This window comes from Notamacropus eugenii, chromosome 5, assembly GCF_028372415.1.
Source record: "Notamacropus eugenii isolate mMacEug1 chromosome 5, mMacEug1.pri_v2, whole genome shotgun sequence".
Taxonomy (NCBI): domain Eukaryota; kingdom Metazoa; phylum Chordata; class Mammalia; order Diprotodontia; family Macropodidae; genus Notamacropus; species Notamacropus eugenii.
In genome coordinates, this window is record NC_092876.1 from 236,201,528 (window position 1) to 236,222,236 (window position 20,709).

General features: G+C 35.1%; 1 protein-coding gene across 1 annotated transcript in view; it reads right to left on the reverse strand.

Annotated features, from left to right (window-relative positions):
- OLA1 (Obg like ATPase 1) overlaps positions 1-20,709 on the reverse strand; it is a 260,413-nt gene that overhangs the window by 2,328 nt on the left and 237,376 nt on the right. The window contains exons 8-10 of the mRNA XM_072612356.1: positions 4,660-4,800; positions 3,797-3,893; positions 1,606-1,728 (exon numbers count right to left, since the gene is read on the reverse strand). Of these exons, the coding sequence (XP_072468457.1) occupies positions 1,606-1,728; positions 3,797-3,893; positions 4,660-4,800 (361 nt within the window). The remainder of the gene's footprint in view (positions 1-1,605; positions 1,729-3,796; positions 3,894-4,659; positions 4,801-20,709) is intronic.

Consider the following 20,709-nt stretch of genomic DNA (forward strand, 5'->3'; position numbering starts at 1 on the left):
ATTCATATCTCAGCTAAATTTGAAAATTTATTTTTGAAGTTTAAAAGCAATGAGATATTTAAGTATCCAGGGCCTAAAAGCCAAAGTCAACCTTTTGCAACTTATAATTAAAAACAATCTATTTAAATGCTGGACATTTTCTAAAAACAGGAAATATTTTACTTACCATTAATTTTTTTCTGTTTTCTCAAAGGAAGTATTTACATTCTATAAACCTTTCAAAGTTTTTTATAAGCCAGGCATCTATTAAAGGGTGCCCTGTGGTACAATTGGTTTACCATGTAAGAGTAGATAAAAGAAGGGGCTGATTTCTCTATTTTAATAATAGAAAATATTTGAACTAAAATGAAGGGAAAGAATCTTCATGAAATTATATATCCTAAAATGACCGAGTATCTAAACAGATTCTTAGAGTTCAAGGACAACTTCTACTAATGGGGTAAAACTTATACCTATGCTTATGCATATATAAAGACACTTTAAAAACTTGTGATCATATTTATTTGTTCAGTGATAACAACTACAACTCCTTCCTTTTTAAATGCTTCCTATTCCGCATTGAATCAATTATTTTAAGTCTTTCCCCCCAACTTCCCAGGGTTCAAACAGCTGTGTTAAAGTCCTGCTGCTAAGTATGATCTTTCCTATGACACCACTGAGAACATACTGAAATTAACTTTTTTTTTGCAGTCCTGCCTAACGATGAAATGTTAAACACAGGATGATGCATTTAAAATTACTTGTATTTTTCTATTCTAGGTGTCTTAAAGTAACAAATTAAGGAAATTCAAGGAAACTTTCTTCAACTTCCGGTGTATCCGATGGCATATTTATACATTAGGTATGGAACAACCATGAGTTTCTTACATGAAACCGATTTAGCTTGTTTTAACTATATAATGGTAGTACTAACATGTATTACCCACATATAATTTTACTTCACTTTTAGTAACTGTAAATGAAATTAAATTTATTAGTCCAAAGAAAAAAAGCACAATTTTGGGCATCTAATCGGTCCCTGCCCTCTAGTGTTGAGAAAGCAGAAACAATTCCCAATGATATTTTTTTAAAAGACCCAACTACAAAGTTTCAGCAAGAACAAAGTTTTGTTTAATTAAATTTCAACCCATTTCCTTAAATCTGTAATGCATGTTTACTTCAGTTTATTAAAAGACATTGTATCTCTCACATGTACTCTAATATAGGTATACCACTTTAATTTCAAATACTAAAACTCCAACAACTATGGTTTTTCATTAATTAGCATATAGAGAAAAATAAAATTCTTTGAGATTATGTAAAATTCTTTCACTAACAGGGTCTTTGCTCTTCTTTAGGAAAACAGAATCTTTAAAATTGCTGAAAATAATTGGCATGCTACTTTCACTAGCTAAATACATGTGAAAACAGCTCTTTTACCTAGCTGATATTTAGTCAACATTAAATATTTGATAATCTTATTATAAAACAACAGATTTTTTCAAGTAAAAGAAAAATTATAAACATGATATATGAAAGATAACTACAATTAGCTTTTATCACATAAACTTTCATATATAAAAAAAAAAACCCAGAAACTCTAAAAACAAAAAAACAATCTTTTACCTTGACAGCATTTTCTGAACCTTCCTCTTTAAAATCTTCATATTTCATTACTTCAGCCATAATGAATCCCTTTTCAAAATCAGTGTGAATCTTTCCTGCTGCCTGAGGAGCCTTCGTCCCCTTCTGTCAAAAGAAAGACCAGGGAAAATTAACTGCATTTAAGAAGACTGATTTCAAGGGTAAAATTTCTCCTCTCAGATATGCAAGTGTTCCACTAGAACTTAGTTTCATACCAGTTAAAATGTCAGGCTTATAACTGGTAATTTTTCAATGGTGGGGCATATAGATAACTGACTTTTTAGAACCAATAAATCAGTTGATACTAAAGAAATGCAGCTTTGTTTATTCCTAATGGCTATCCACAGTACTATTGATTTTAGATGTGGAGATCCTTTCTGTTGTAGGTTTCATTTCGATTTTCCATCCTTCACCATTTAAAAAAAGAAGAAATAAAGATTTTTAAGTAATTTTCAAGCTGAATTATCAAAGACTTTAAAAAAGTTAAAAATAAATATCCTATGGATTTCTACTAGTTTATAAAATATATAAAAATCAATAAATGTAATATAATATTCTAGACATGTCAACCTTATAGAATCTCCCAAACATTTTCATCATTATCTGAAAGTCTAAGAAAAAAGTAATGGATTTTAAATAATAGATTTAATGAGTACAATCTATACATACAGAACCATTGTTAAAGAAAATTCTAAGTTTTGTAGAAAAAAGAAGAATGCTTTCTAATTGTCTCATGCATTAAGTTACATACATTCTATGCACATACAACCATGGAAAGAAATTTGAGAAATAATGGTGACCTAAAGGCTGCTTAATAAAGCATGTTAAAGTGCTAAGGAGTCTGACACTGTAAAGCACAGTTTTTACAATAAAAGATGTATTAGGTTAATATGGCTACTCACTGATGCTTACCTGACTAAATATCTTAGTGCATTAAATCGAAGATACTTACAATCAGTCTTAAGATAAACCACCTTTCATATTTTTGAGCAAAGAGCAAGGCTTATCTTTAATTGAACATACTGAAGTTTGAAAGTTATGTGGTATTAAAAAAAAAACTAGCAATTTGCTTACCAACATAAATTTGCTTTGACATTATTTGGGGAATTTATATAAAAGGACCTTGGTTAGAAGTCAATCACATTTTTCTTTAAGACGAGATAAAAGAAAAGTGAAGCTTATATTCAAACAAAACATTTACTACATTGGATTGTCTACACATTTCTATCCATGTTAAATCAAAATAAAATGTAACAATAAATTACAGTAGTTGCTGAAAACAGGAATGATTTGAATTAAATCAAGGGAGCGCTGAAATTCACCATGTAACAGGAAAATAAATGCAAGAAGTAGAATAAAAGACTGAAATAACATTCATCATCTCAAAAAGTTCCAGTATTATTTTCATATTCTTTAATGCACCATTTAGAACTATGTACATTTCAAAATATTTTTCAGTACTAACCACTATATTACAATATATTTACATTTAAAAGCAAACCATTACGGTTCAGCTCTTATTGTCCTCTGGGAATAAATTAGTCATTCTCTATGGTTGTAATCAGTATACATCAATATTTAAAACACATATCAAATTTTTCAAGTAACTACATAGACCATATGAAATTACAAAAATAAACTCTAGTTCTATGAATTCAAATCAAGAGAGACATGAATTATTACACACTGACTTTACGTTGTTGAGCCCAACTGTGTATCTATGAAGAATATAATGATGTTATACTGCTTTTATTGCTGAAAATGTAATCCGAGCAAAGCAAAGGAGGAAAGAACCACCCGCAACCCAAACAAACTTAGCGAATACAAAATGAAAAGCAACATCAATTTCACTGCAGACAAACCCAGTCACACAGATTAAGCAAGCACAATACTGGTACGTCTTATCTCGGACCACAGGAGGAGGGTAGACAGATTCTACAGGATGAAGAAATTCAGACTATGTAATAGGCAGAATCAATTGTTACCTGCCTCAATCAATGCAGCTCCACTTTCACTGTTCAGCAGCTCACAAATAATTAAAGTTATCCTGGACAAAAACCTCATCTGTAATGACTAGCTAACCGCCACCATGACAAACTTCAAAGTCAGTGATATCAATCTGAATTCAATAGTGTGGAACTGGATATAGCTGATGAATAAGTATGAATCTTACCCTGATGGTCCATGCACGTACTTCATCTGGGCCTGCAGTGAAAAAGTATTCTAGTTGGAGTGCTGCATAGCCAGCCTTAATGATCTTTGGCAAAGCACTGAAATAAAATGAAACAAATTCATTTAACACACAAACACACACATACACACACACAGATCCATATATGGTATATGTTGAACATGGTCATATAATTTTTTAAATTTAATTTAAAGCAGAAAAGTTTCTGCACATTTGAAAACCGCCATATCCTCTTCAAAATATAGTTAAGTACATTTGGAAAGAATATTATTGTTTCTGAGTCTATTTAACAAATTACTTTAAATGGCACCATCCTAAAGATACCGCTTTGAATTATTTACAATAATAATTAAAAAACACTTGTTATATCTATCATATGGTTATTTTGGCCCTGTATAAATTATTTTCAGGACATCAGGTCACAAAAGCAAAATTATTTGACTGAAATTCAATGTTTAAACAATTTATTACTGTTAGAAAAATTATGGCAACTGATTCAAGCCCCTTTTCCCCACACCTCTTTTCTCCTCCCCCCAGCACCCTCCACCCCACCCCACCCCCCAGGCCTGAACATGACGAAAGAGTTTTGGTGATCATTCCTTCTCAAAAATATACATAACTAATACCTATGTTATAATTAAAACACTGTACAGAGATGACAGATGACAGTTAAAAACTTAATTTAAAATAAATCTTTTCACTCTGTCTCATGGTAAAGAAAGGAGAAGATTCCCTCTTTATAATGGTAATTACTCTGTCATTTATTATTCTATCAGCGCAAGCAATTAAATTACTGCAAGGAAATAGTTGATAATAAAGTGTAGGGAAAATGAATGCTAATTAACCTTTGTGTCATGTTCTCTTCCAGATACTTCTGTTTCTCCTCAGCACTCATTTCTTGCAACTTGAGTTCCAAGGCCCCACTAAAAGGAATGACCAAGGCACCTGGGTCATGCTTGTCTACCCACTCTTTAATTTTTATCAACCTGTAGACAAAAAAGGGCACAACATTATCTTGTAGTGCATGCATGACTGTACCACATTCATTATTATCAAGTAGCACATACATATTCATAAGAATTGCACGGTTTTATGATGCCATCTTTTTGTGTATAGCTTTCCAAGGTCAAGGCATTAACAGGCAGCAACTGCTTCAGGTGTACTCCATTAATATTTTACTGCTATCTAGTTTTATTTTAGCATAAAATCTGTATAAAATATTAGAAAAACACTTTAAAAACTTTCTTCTGTTAATGCCAAATTTGTACACCACAAATTGTACCCCAGCATCTCTCACACAACCTTTGAAAAAATGAAGAAAAACTTATTGCTGTGTAAAGGGATATGAAGATCACCACTGAGGGATACAAAGGTAAAATGCTATTTGTTTAGAAGAACTTAAAAATGCCTTCAGATAATTCTGGAGGTACCACAACAAATGGACTGTTTATGTTACAACTCCACCCATAGAGCATGTGCATTTCTTTTATTCGAAACAATAAACAGAATTGGCATTGTTTCTATAGGTGTTTTTCATGGGAAAGATTAACATGATCAGAAATCTACATTTACCAACAACCAAATCATCCTTATGAATTCCAGTTCTAAAGATGCTTAATTAGCACAACTACATGTAAAGTTTTTTGGAGATGCAAAGCTAGCAATATTTCAAGAAACATATAATGAATTCTTTACCTAAAAAGAACGATAAGTTTTATATTTTAATGTGAAATATTGTAAGAATCAATATTGAGGGCCTAAGTGAGATGAGGAAAAAGAAAGGTACAATGATAACATATTCTTAGAGAACGACTTCTAGGATATAGTCTTTTGGCTCAGGTACAGATCTGAATATTGTACTGTAGGTGCCACCGATTTAAATACAGAAAACACCCCAAAACATAGACTTTCATGAGTACCACAGGCGTGCTGCTCGCCCTGCTAATTTAGGAGATTTAAACTAAGGTTTTAACAGCCATTATGGTAAAGTGCTTTGAAACTGTGGTCTGCAATCCTTTAAATAATCAATGTAAATGTCACTTCAGGAAAAAAAATGAACAAAACCACAAGTTCATCAACACTCATTTGTCAAAGAAAATAGCAGGGGATCAGAGCTATTATGAGATTAAGTGCATGGCCCACTGAGTAGGGTTTTAGATGGGACAAAGAATATAAAAGTTCATTCAACAGTTTTCACACATTTGTTACATAAGGATGACTTTCTGTCACTTACTTATATAAATATACCATCACAGGTTTTTCAATATTCATTATGATTTTTTTCTGGTTATGCCCTAATTGATTAACACCTAAGATTTACCTTGGGATACACTGAATGGCTTTTCAAAAGGTTAAGCCAAAAAAATGCATTTGGTTTTCATATGAGAGAGTTAAAGATAAAGGAAAATAAATGTTTAAGTCAGTACTTCTTAGGTTGAAAAATTATTGTGGAAACATAGATCAACTTCACAGGCTGGGCAATTTATTCCAAAGTGGCAAAAATATTTACACCAATGTTTTCTCAGTATGTGTCTACATATACATTTTTTCTAAATCTGTATCAAATATATAATTTTGATAAATCATGTACGAAAGAGTCAAAGAAAAGAAAACAAAGTGAAACCTATGTAAAAGGACAATTTGTAAAATCTTATACAAATTTTGTCTGGTAAATATGGACAGCACAACTAATAAACTAAGAACTGTTTCAAAACAACAAGATAAGAAATAATTACTTTGGCTAAAACATCAATTCAGAATAATAATAGTCCTACACTGTCATTTTAACAGTCTTTTCTATTGAGTCCTTGGAGGGATTATTTGCATTCCTCAGGTATTCTATTGTACAATTCAGATGAATAAAGACTTACAAATCATTCCTCTACCGCCAGTGTGAGACTTTGATCCAGTGAATACACCATTGTACCTTAACTATAATTGGCAAAAAAACCTGACAGTGTAGAGCATCACAAGCTTAATAACAAAGGAGAATATCTCAAAGTGTTGACAGATGATCTTCATAATGCAGAAGCAGAGCTGGTACATTTTAGCAATAAATGAGCACTGAGGTCTAAAGGTCTCCAAAGTGACTGACATCAGACCTGCTATAGCCTCCCTAAAAAGAATATGGTCCAGTAGCACTCCATAAAGTGACTTGGGTTCTTTGCCTACAAGGTCTACTTTTGTGACTTTCACTGTCAAACACACAAAAAAGGAAAGATTAAAAAGTGGGTCTTTGACTATATGTTTCACTTCTGTGACTTTTACTGTCAAACAAAATTTTTAAAAAGATATGTTGAGAAATTTTCTACAGAGCCAAGATGGCGGAGAAGAAAGACACACATATGCTGGCTCTCCCCCACACAGCCCATAAAATACCTGTAGAGAGGGACTCTCAACAAATTTTGGAGCAGCAGAAGTGAACAACAGAGTGGAGGAGATTTCCAGTCCAGGGTGACCTGAAAGGCCCATGGGAAACGTCTGTTGCACCAGACGTGGAGTGGAGCCTACTAGCCCAGCCTTGGCTGCAGTGCGAGAACAGCCCGCGGGGGCGGAATCTCCAATCCCAGTATCAGTGGTTCGCAGATTGCTCAACCCACAGGTGTCAAAGGTCAGTGACAGAGTTTTTTCAGCTGGCTGAGAAGAGAAAAGGGAGTTCCCACAGCTTTGGTCCCAGGCAGTGGCCACAGAGGCCACATTGGGCAGTTCCCACAGCAGCCTGCATCCATTGCTGGATTGTAAAAACACTGTGGGCACTGAGGAGCTGATTATTACCTCAGCCCTGTGTAGAGGCCCTGCAGCAGCTGATCTTTATCTCACACTGAATGGTGGCCCTGCCCATGCAGCTTATCTGAATCTCAGCCCCCAGTGCTGGCTTGGCAGAACTGGAGGCCAGGTGGCTGTGGAGAGGAAACTCTGCTAAGATTCTGGGCACAAAAATCTCTCAGTGCTCCCAGACCAGTGTACACGCTTGATTGTGCCACCTTGGAGGAACTGAAATCTTACAGATTCCCAGAGTATACCCTACTCTTGACAAAAGACCCCAAAGTCAAGTAACTGGTTGGGAAAATGCCCAAAAAAGGGGAAAAAAATAAGACTATAGAAGTTTACTTTCTTGGTGAACAGATATCTTCTCCCATCCTTTCAGATGAGGGAGAACAATGCTTACCATTAGGGAAAGACATAAAAGTCAAGGCTTCTGTATCCCAAACATCCAAAATAAATATTCAATGGGCTCAGGCCATGGAAGAGCTCAAAAAGGATTTTGAAAATCAAGTTAGAGAGGTGGAGGAAAAATTGGGAAGAGAAATAAGAGAGATGCAAGAAAATCATGAAAAGCGGGTCAATACCTTGCTAAAGGAGACCCAAAAAAATGCTGAAGAAAATAACACCTTGAAAAATAGGCTAATTCAATTGGCAAAAGAGGGTCAAAAAGCCAATGAGGAGAAGAATGCTTTCAAAAGCAGAATTAGCCAAATGGAAAAGGAGATTCAAAAGCTCACTGAAGAAAATAGTTCTTTCAAAATTAGAATGGAAGAGATGGAGGCTAATGACTTTATGAGAAACCAAGAAATCACAAAACAAAACCAAAAGAATGAAAAAATGCAAGAGAATGTGAAATATCTCATTGGAAAAACAACTGACCTGGAAAATAGATCCAGGAGAGACAATTTAAAAATTATGGGACTACCTGAAAGCCATGATCAAAAAAAGCCTAGACATCATCTTTCATGAAATTATCAAGGAAAACTGCCCTGAAATTCTAGAACCAGGGGGGAAAATAAATATTTAAAGAATCCACCAATCACCTCCTCAAAGAGATCCAAAAAGAGAAACTCCTAGGAACATTGTCCAAATTCCTGAGTTCCCAGGTCAAGGAGAAAATATTGCAAGCAGATGGAAGGAAACAACTCAAGTATTGTGGAAATACAATCAGGATAACACAAGATCTAGCAGCTTCTACATTAAGGGATCGAAGGGTGTGGAATATGATATTCCAGAAGTCAAAGGAACTAGGACTAAAACCAAGAATCACCTACCCAGCAAAACTGAGTATACTACTTCAGGGGAAAAAATAGAGGACTTTCAAGCATTCTTGATGAAAAGCAAATTTGACTTTCAAACACAAGAATCAAGAGAAATTTTCTAATACTGCTTTTAATTACATATACAAATAAGCATGTGTTTATACTCAAGTAAAGACAACTTTTTTTTTTAAAGGAGATAAACACTATTTCAAGAACACATGACCAGTGGTACATCATATATCTCATAACTGGGCTAGCTAGAATAGGGTGTTAATGAGGCCAAGGTGACTCACTGGTTTGAATCTCAAAGGGGCCAGTTAGTTGTAACAGAAGGGGGAAAAAAATTCTTTCCTAGGTTTCTATCCCTAACTTCAGTTACTGACTAGTAGGATGAGTTCTGATGGACTCAAATATATCAAAACTATTAGTAAAAAATTACAAAGGTCATGCTTAACAGTGGTTGGATAGTATCTCCACATAAAAAGGTCAGAAATATCAAGTTAAATTAAAGTAATTACATTTCTAACCTTCCCCAAAACTATTTGCCAAAGGAAGTTAAATTAGAAAATGAAAAACTAGAAAACAGTAGAAAAACAAACCTGCTAAACACACCAGGGCCTGTACCTTTATTTATTCTCTGAATTAACCTAATGAAATAATGTACTGTTGCTGCTTATATATGATATTAGGTAAGCTGTTTCGCATTTCAGAGTCTCAGTTTTTTAAAGGGAAATATAATCACATTGATGATTCTACATAATCCCTTCCCAACTAGGAAATACTTTTTATTTTCTCTGCACCTCATGATTAACAGTTGGGGAAGGTTGTGTTTTGAGAACATGAGTCATTGACAAGGGGGTGTGGAGAACTGTTGTTGGCTTTATTCCTAGTTCCCTTTAGTAATCTCTGTGAGCCAAGGGGAGGAAGGTGTAACAGTGGCAACCATTTTGGATATCTGTCAATTAAGAACTTCAAGATTAAATGACTGACTCATTCATTCATTCATTCATACATACACTTATGGGGAAAGCACTCACTATATTAGGCACAGGGAAAAAGGCAAAGATAATTAAGGTGGGATCCCTAGCTTCATATTTTTTAAGAGAGGGGATATGACAAATATACAAATATGCAAAAACTATACATGAACTATAAAACAATTATAACGCAAAATATAAAATGATACAAAATATAAAGTGGTATGCAAGGTCCAAGAAAAGATAATTTCTCATTAATAACTGATGAATATTAATGACATTTCTTAAAGAGCATGATTCAAAAAATACAAATGTCTTTTCGTCCCATGTCTACTTTTTCCTTCACCTATAGTTATACTATATTCCTCCTCCTTTACTATACCTGCCCCTGAAGATGGGCTGGTCACATGGCCTCCAATATACTAGGCGGCCTCTGTAGTGAACTTCTGAGATGCTATGGACAAAAATCCCATACGACAGGAAGTCATCAATATGTTGTTATCTGCATTGATGGAAAGAACTCCTGAAATGTAATCAGAGACTGATTTGAGAATCTCAGTATCCCCTCTTACTGTCCGACAATGAATTCTTTCCTACTTACAAATTTGCTGTCATCACAGTATAGAAATGGAAGCATTCAGAGTTCACATAACTGAATCCACTCATTTTACAAAGAAGCAAACAGGACCAGGAAGGCCACTTATTCAATGTCATGCAACAAGACAGTGGCAGAGCTGGGAGCAAAACACACACATGATTGATCCCTTCATCTAATGAGAAGCAGAAAGCTACAAAAGTATTAGATTTGGAGTCTGAGAACTTGGGGTCCAATTCCAGACTTATCCCTGGGCAACAAAGTAACATTTCTGAACCTCATTTCTTCAACTATAAAGTGAAGGAGTTAGAACCAATGACCCCAAAGTTTTCTTGCAGCTCTAAGTCTATGATTCTTCCATTATAACATTTCAGCCTTTCTTATCAGTTGACGATAGATCTTTAATGCTACCGTTACCCAATTTCACACAACTAGAATTGAAAATACAGTTATTTTAAGAGTACTGGGTAATGTTTCATTTAGTGTGAAACTATAATATAGATGGCAATATAATAATGTGTTAAAATTATTAGAAAAAAAAATCCTGAACATAGTTTCTCTCTCATATTTAGTGTTGTGTTTATATAATCCTATATTAACATAAGTGTGAACATAAAATATTCCCTCAGTAGAATGTAAACTTCTCAAAGGCAGAGACTGTCTCAATTTTGTACTTCTATACCCAGCACTTAGCATACTATCTGGCATATAATGAATGCTAAATAAATGCTTAAAGATGGATTGTTATTATTTCCTTCCTTCTCTTCTCCTTGATAGTAAATTATCTTCTTTTTAATTTCTGTTTTTATTGATCATTTAAAAAAGATCCCTGTAAGACTATTTTCAAGACACTTTTTAACCAATAATAACCCAGCACTAAAATTCCAATTCTTAAGATTCTACTTATTCTGTGATGCTTTGACTATGGGAAAATTTCAAAATCTACCACTATGTGTTGCAACTTTTATTAAACCATTTAAAATAAGAGTTTCTTATAACATAGACATTTAGAATGATGATAACAACCACAATAACAACAGATAGCTTTTTTATAGCACCTACTCCATACCAGGATAAGCACTTTACAAATATCCCATTTGATGCTCAAAACAACCCTGGGAGGTAGGTATAACTTATTATTATATCCATTTTGGAGCTGAGAAAACTGAGGTTAAGTGAGTTGTCCCAGGTCACAAAGCTAGTATCTGTCTGAGATAGGTAGCTAGAAGGGAAAGGACATGGAGTCAGGAAGACCTGAATTCCAATTCAGTCCCAGATACTTAATAGTTATATGACACTGGGCAAGTCACTTCAGTGCTGTTTGCCTCAGTTTCCTTCTCTGTAAAATGGAGATAATAGTAGCACCTATTTCCCAGGGTTTCTGTGAGGATCAAATGAGATAATATTTATAAAGACCTTAGTCTAGTGCCTGGTACATAGTTGGTGCTACATAAATGTTAGTTATTATTGGTATTGTAACCAAACATAAGAAAATATATATACAGTAATCAATACTGCGCAATGTATGCAGACTATCTAACAATTGTTTTTGAAAAGGATAATGATTAATGTTTCTTCCAAAAACCAAAAGATAAAAATTACTATTTCATGCATGCTAAAATGCCTTGAGACTAAGAAGCTTCGTAAACAGCTACAGATATATCCAAAGAACAAAATTATGATTCATAAAAAACTAGGTAAAGAAGTCATTGTTTGACAAAAACTGCTGGGAAAACTGGAAGATAGTGTGGCAGAAACTGTGTATAGACCAATGCCTGATACAGTACACCAGAATAAAGTCCAGATGGGTACATGATCTAGGTATAAAAGCTGATGCTATAAACAAATTAGGGGAGCAAGGAATTGTTTATTTGTCAAATTTATGGAGAATTGAGGTATTTATGACCAAACAAGAGATAGAGAACATTATGAGATGATTACATTAAATTGAAAGTTTTTGCACAAAGTCAATGCAACCAAGATTAGGAGGGAAACAGAAAACTGGGAAAGAATTTTTACAACTAATGTCTCCGATAAAAGCCTCATTTCTTAAATAGATAGAGAACTGAGTCAAATTTACAAGAATACAAATCATTCCCCAACTGATAAATGGTCAAAGGATATGAACAGGCAGTTTTCAGAGGAAGAAACTGAAGATATCTATAGTCACATGAAAAAATGTTCTCAATCACTATTGATTAGAAATGTAAATCAAAACAACTCTGAGGCACCACATTACACCTATCAGACTGACTAATATGACAATACAGGAAGATGATAAATGTTGGAGGAGATGTGGGAGAGTTGGAACATTAACTTATTGTTGGTGAGCTATAAGCTGATCCAACCACTCTGGAGAGTGATTTGGAACTATGCTCAAAGGATTATAAAACTGTGCATACCCTTTGACCCAGCAATACCGCTTCTGGGGCTGTATCCCAAAATGACCATAAAAATGGGAAAAGGACCCACATGTACAAAAATATTTATAGCACCTCTTTTTGTGGTGGTCAAGAACTCGAAATTGAGGGAATGCCCATCAACTGGAGAATGGTTGAATAAGTTGTGGTATATGAATGTAATGGAATACTATTGTGCTACAAGAAATGATGAAGAGGTGGACTTCAGAAAAACCTGGAAAGACTGATATGAACTGATGTTGAGTGAAATGAGCAGAACCAGAAAACATTATACACAGTAACAGCCACACTGTGTGAGGACTGTTTCTGATAGACTTAGCCCTTCACAGTAATGCAAGGACCTAAAACATTTCCAAAGGACTCTTGATGCAAAATGCTATCCACATCCACAGAAAGAACTATAGAACTGGAACCCAGAATGAAGCAGACTTTTTCTTTTTTGTTATGTATTGTTTTGGTTTACTTGTGGTTTCTCTCATTAATTTTAATTCATATATGCAACATGACTAATGTGAAAATGTGTTTAATAAGAAAGTATGTGTTGAGCCCATATAAGATTGTGTGCTGTCTTATGAAAGGAGGGATGAAGGAAGGGGAAAAAATTTAAAACTTATGGAAGTGATGGTTGAAAACTGAAAACAAATTTAGAGGAGAAAATAAAATAAATTCATAAAAAAAGAATAGGTATAGGACAAATTTAGTTTAATATAGATATTTATGAAGAAATTATGAAGAAAAAATTTTCATTCTGAAAGGATGAAATTACAATTTAGATTTAAGATCAATTGGTTTTTCATACAGAATTTACAGACTGGGAAAAGGCCATATATACTAAGACTTGTTAGCCAGGGAGACATGGGCCTCACTCAACATTCTCAACTTCTTACTTCATTTTAGAAGCTAAAACATAATCAGAAATGTCAAGACAATTTCAGAAGCACTTCACTCAAGGTCACCACATATCAAATTTCTCCCAAAGAAAATGCCTTTAAAAAAGACAAAGATTTTATCATTATGTCTAGATAACTGTGGGATGAGGGGGTGAATAATCAATGTGAAATGAGAACAGAAGGAAAATTCTGTTCCTAGTCATTGATATGGGAGGAGATATAATTTAGTAAACACAGTGCCAATATGAGCCAAAAAAATTAGACCACATTTCTCAAGTCAGACCACATTCCTATCCTCTTGGCTTCTTAAAAACACAAAAAAAGGGGGAAAAAAAACCCTTGGAAATGCCATATGTCACTAATGTATATATGTAAAATTCTGATCCCAACATCTTAATAACTTCTGTTATTTATAGAATGCAATGAGAGGCAATGAGGTGGCACAATGTGTAAAGTGCTGCATTTGGATTCAGAGAGAACTGAACTCAAATCTAGCCATAGACGATTAGTAGCTTTGTGTCCCTAAACAAGTCACTGCCTTAGTTTCCTTCTCTATTAAAGTGCAAAATAAGAGCATCTACTTCCCAAGTTTGTTTTGAACATAAAATGAGATATTTGTAAAGTGTCCTGCACAACTTAAAAGCACTTTACAAACATTACTATTCTATCTGTTGTGTGTGTTCATCTTTCATTGCCAAAGAAGACCATGCCATCAGAAAAATGATGACATGACTTGCACTTGACTTTGTTTTGAGTGAGGGAGGGCTGTGCAGGTCACCAGTTCCATTCTCCTCCAGAGCCATCTGAATCCAGTGACCAGATATTCACCAGGATGACTGGAGATGACCCAGGATGAGGCAATTGGGGTTAAGTGACTCGCCCAAGGTCACACAGCTAGTGAGTGTCAAGTGTCTGAGGTGAAATTTAAACTCAGGTCTTCCTGACTCCTGCACTGGTACTCTATCCGCTGCACCACCTAGCTGCCCTTATTCTATCTGTAGTACACACTTCACAAAGTTATAATGATCAAATAAGATAATATGTCAAGTGTGAGAAAAAATTACATTGTCATATAACTATTATTAGTGTTATAATGATGATGATGTTTGATTCCTGAAATTGTTCCCGGCACAGCTGTAAGATACTTCTCTTATTCTACTTCAGTCTGCTTTATGATTACTATTTAGGGTCTAAGGTGAGGAACTTTATGGTTACCATACCACACCAGGGACTGAACCTGTGATTTCGTTGGTGTAGGAAGCTCCCACATGTGGAAATTTCTTTTATGAATGCAGTCTGGTACCTTCTCTACAACTTATACTTAGAGAGTTGTCTAGTACATTCAAAGTGTTAAATGACTTGTCCAGGTTCACATGATATGTATCAGGGTGAGACTTGAACCCAGATCTTCCTAGCTCCAATGTAATCTCTCTATCTGCTATACCAGGGGCTTTTTCATGTGTAATGGACCTCTCTGGAAATCTGGTGAAATCTATGGACTCCTCAGAATAATTTTTTTAAATGCATAAAATAAACTGAGATTACAAAGGAAACCAATTGTACTAAAATACAGTCTGTTTCTTTTATGGATTAAGGTTATGCTTCTATGACTTCTGTGGTTCTTATGCACATTTTTTTAAATGGTGCCACCAAGGTTGAGCTTCCTTAAGATCAACTATTACTATTTTTTTTCCCGTTTTTATGGCAATTTATTATTTCTTGGAGGCAAATGATAATTGTCTTAGGCGTTCCTCCTGAAAAAAACAACTTTTCCATTCAACACATACGACAAATTCTAAATTAATTTTAATTTTGATTACAAAAAAACTTAAGGCTTTCGGAGTGGTATATTTTAAAAGTATTGACATTTATTTGGCTAACATTCTAAATACGTAAAACTTGGAGTACTGTACTTAAGTTTGTACCATAACACAGCTACTTGAGTTCCAGAATCCAAAAGAGAAAAAACAAAATTCTGGGCAAGGGGAAATTTTGGAAATCTGGGCTAAATCGGGTAAAGTATGTAAAGTGTTCCATTGTGGTACCCTCATAGAAAGGGTGAGTCCAACTGCCATAGATTTAAGCAGTTATTATTGTACTCCACACCTATGGAGTTGAGGGGCAAGAAAGAAAACTCTGATGAATATTATTCTTTAAAGGGAGATATCCATACAAAAAAATGATCGCGGACTTTCTTTCTTTTTTCCTACTCAAGTTATCTTGCATTTACTTATGTTTAACTATCAGGTATCTCCCAGAGATTAAGTCTTCATTTCTTTCTTGTATCCCCCAGATCCTAAAAGTAACGTGCACATATTGGTAAGTTAATAAATGCTTATTGAATTGAAGTGAATCAAAGCACTGGTGTCTGGAAGGACTATATCCAAAGAATGAAATGGTAAGATAGTATGAAAAGCAGGTAATGTATTCTACTAGAAAGTCCAGGTCTATCAAATTATAATAGTACACAATATTCATAATCACAATACTGACTCACCATTGACTAGGTCTTTCAAGGTCTAATCATAGGGGAAAAAAAGACAAATTACATTATTATATGCAGCTAATTTGTTTCAGATGAGCATGTGATAATTATACGGAAAACATTTTAAAATGCCCAGTAAAAAAAGCTCTTTGGATTAAGTAAGCTAGAAGGAATTAAAAATAATTTCCACTCTCTTTACTCAACTGAAATCTAGGCCAGTGGTTCCCAACTCATTGATCAAGGACTGCTGGGTGATATGGCATTATTACAAGTCCAAGAATCTACATGGCCAAAACCTCTGTCATTAAATTTTTCAATCTTTATTTAGCTCCAGCAAAATACTCTACCATGACTTATTATATTAAATAAGTAATTTATAGTTTCTGTAAACAATGCTGTGTATGTTCGTCCTTCGCTGCTGAAGAAGATCATGCCACCAGAGAAATGATGACATGACTTGCACTTGACTTTTGTTTTGAGTGATGGAGGGCTGTGCAGGTCACCAGTCTCACTTCTCCTCCAGAGCCATCTGACTTCAGTGACCAGATATTCATCAGGATATATACGAATTATTAGTTTTCATATGAATGTAGGTGGAATTCATAAACACAAATTCATTTAAATGATTTACTGAATTCATAATAGTTTTTTCAACACATTTTTTCACTCAAAGGATATCAATAATACAAATAATATGTGTGGGTACTTAAGTATACTTTCTGAAAATTTTTTTTGAAGTTTTAACAAAGGGGGGAGATGGTGCTTCACACTCAAAAAGGTTATTGATCTAGGTTATTTAAACTGCTGCAAACTCTGCCCATCAAAACTTTGTCTTCACCTGGCTCTGTCTATCTACAAGGAAAGAGCAACCACTCCATCTCCAGCCTGGGTTGCATTCCCTCCTAGACTTTATTCTATCAGTCATCTCCTATCTCTCTTCTATTTCTCCCTCTGCAATGGCTCTTCTTCCACCACTTAACAAAAATATTCAGGTTTCCCTCACCTTAAAAACCTCTCGCTCAACTCTACTTTCTCTCATACTCTCAAACCATATCTTTCTTCTCTTTCATTGATAATTTCAAGGAAAAGTAATTTATCTTCTCTTTTGCTACTCAATCTTCAAATCCTTATTAGAGGAGCTTCAATTTTTACCATCTCAAAGTTTACCACTGGTTTTTTCTTAGTCCTTATGTTCCTTAAACCTTGCAGCAGTATATGATGACACTGATTACTTAATCCTTTTCCCCATCCTTTGAATTCTATAATACTGCTTCCTACTGGTTATATTAAGGAAGGAAAAATCAGTGATGACTTAAAGGTAGGAAGATGAGGAAGGATCATGGAAAGGGTATCGTTCGCTGGATCATGAAGAATAGGTAGGTCGGATTTTAACAAGTACAAATACACGTATACATCCAAAACCCGTTGGAAAGATCAGGGTGAGTCAATAATCTGAAAGCATTAAGCAGAATGGATTGTATAGTATATGATGAGCGATACTGTGAGATAAGCTATGAAGGTAGGCTGGAAATTATTATAGAGGATTGTAAATGTCAAGTCAAAGTGTCCGGATTTACTGAAAGGTTTTGAGCAAGGCAGTAATGTGATTACTTTTGTATTAGAAAAATTTCTCCAGAGTTGATAACTGCCTTTAAAAAGCTTATGATCTAAAAGTAGATTTAAAAGACTCACAAAGAAAAAATTAGCTGATGACAAAAAAGATAATAATCAATCAATGGTTAACCAATAAGCCAGGTACTGTGCTAAGCACTGAAGACACAAAGATAAAAGTGAAATAGTCACTGCATTAAAGGCAACTAGATGGTGCCATGGATAGGGCACAAGGCCTGGAATCAGGAAGACCTGAGTTCAAATTCTGCCTCAGACACCTACAAACTATGTGACCCTAGAAAAGCCACTTAAGCTCTGCCTGCCTCCTTTTCCTCATTTATAAAATGGGGATAATAAAAGCACCTATCTCCCCAGACCCTTGTGACAATCATGAGGTAATATTCGAAAAGCACATTGTAAACTCTAAAGTACCTATATAGTACTAAATGTTAGCTATTATTTTTCAGGTGAAATGGGAGAAATGCAACATGTAAATATAACACATATAAAGAACACAGAGTGAACACAAAGAAGTTGGGGGAGGGTGGATACCTGAAATTGGAGCTATAAGGAAAGGTGCAGGTAGAAGGCAACATCTGAATGGAGTCTGGAAAGGAGTCTACTATGCTGGAAGGGAGAGGGGAGGAACGAACACACTTCAGGTCTGGGTGGCAAACAATACAAAAGTAGAGAGATGGGACATGACTTGTCATACAAATGAGGAATATATAGTAGGTAGGTATGGCTGAATCTTAGAGTTTGTAGAGAGAGGACCGTATCAGAAGAACGGAAATGTAGAAAGGGTCAGATGGTCCAAGAGATTTAAATGCCAAGCATTTCTCCTCAAGGTAACATGGAGCTACTGAAGTGGTTGAGTGTGGCCAGGAGGGACAGGGCCATGGTTAGACCATGATGCTTTGGGAGTCACTCTGAGAAATGCATGGAAGATGTTTTGGAGGTAAGAAGGTCAAACGAGGCTATTTCAATAGTTTAGGCAAGAAGTGATGGCTGCTTGAGTGGTGAGGAAGGGATGCATTTGAGAGATGCTGAGTAGAGTGAAATGACATTTGGCAGCTGATGAGATACAGGTAGCAAAAGCAACAAGTCAAGAAACACTTCAACGTTGTGAACCTGGGGGACCAGAAGGATAGAAGTGCTCTTCCTGGGAAGTTCGTATGAGAGTTGGATTTTGGGGAAAAAATCAAGTTCAATACACTCAGTAGGCAGTTGATAATGCTGCATAATACTAGAGAGGTTAGGTCTGGATATGTAGATTAGGCAACTCTTGGCAAAGAGGTGGTAATTTAATCCTCCCCATGAGAACTGAAAGGATAACCAATTGAGGCAACATAGGGAGTTAAATCAAACTTAGGAAGAGAAGAGTAGGAGGTACATCCATAGTTAGTGATTGGGTGTGATACAGATGATAATAAATGAGTTAAGGAGGCTGTGAAAAGACAGTCAGTAAGAGAACGAAATGAGTAGTTTCATGAAAATCCTAAGGAAATATATCCAGTGTCAAATGCTGCAAACATATCAAATAGAATAAGAATTAAGAGGTCATTAGATTAGACAATTAAGAAGATAAATGGTCACCAAAGGTAGCAATTTCAGTTGACTGATGAGGTTGGAAGTTAGACAGCAGAGATTTTAGAAAAAGAGTCTAACTCCAGAATGAGCACCAATAAAAGTCAGTACTGGAAGCCAGCAGTCCTTGGCTCTAAATCTGTAGTTAGCAGTAACCAGCTATGTGACCTTAAACCAATTCCTTTATTGATCTGGACTTCAGATTCCTCAGCTGCAAAATGACAGCACACTAGTACAAAAGTGTCAAACTTGAGGGCAAAACTCAGAATCAGATTAAAATGTAATCAGGAAATACTTAACAAAATAAATTAAAAATACAAAACAGATAATGTTAGTTTGTGGTTTTTAACTTAACGTTCCCCTCCCTTCCATCCATTTCTATTTGAGTCCATAGTAATGTTCCACAGAAACTTATTTTTAAAGGGAGTGAGGATTTCAATGTTTTTAAAAGACATTGAATTTTTTTTTAGAATTTGGTTCATGAAGATAGTTCTGAATCTATTTTCTTTCTTTTCCTGGACAATGGAGAACTGGAGAGAAGCTTCTGTTGACAGTAAAAAACTGGTAGCATAGTTATCGGACTTACCATATCACTCCCTTGCTCAAAAAGCATGGAAAAGTAGGACCAGAATATGTCCAACTTTACAACTTTACCAACTTTACACACTGCCTCAGGATAAAATATCAACTTTTCTGCTTAACATTTTTAAACTCCTTCACACAAGGTAGTTTTGGTCTCCTTTCCAGACTTTAAGTATGTTCCCCTTCATGCAATCTATGATCTGGTTAAACCGTCCCATGTTGCTGTTCCTCACACAGTGGCAATTCTTTCTTGCCACTGTAAAAACTGTCCCCATTACTGGAATATGTTGTTGCCTCCCTTCCACCTCTTAGAATCTCAAGTTTCCTTCAGTGATCAGCTCAAATAATCCATCCTACAGGAGATTTTTCTTCATTCTCCCAACTCCTACTGGTTACTCAATCCCATACCACCAAAATTTCCTTGTATTTATTTTGCATACACTTTATATTTTTTTATATGTGCAAATGTTGTTTACCCTGATAGACTATAACCTCCCTTGGAGCAGAGGCTTTCATTTTTGTCTTCGTATTCTTAGCACTTAGCAGAGTCCCTGGCACGTAGCAGGTGCTAAAGAAGTGGCATTTCTATACTGAATGGGGAAGAGAGCTATCCACACAATGTTAAGTACTAGTATTCAAGATATAATTTCTTCTGTTTTATTGTAAGTATGCAGCATTCCAGCTCCTTAGTATAGGACTTTTCTCATTCCTCAAGATACCT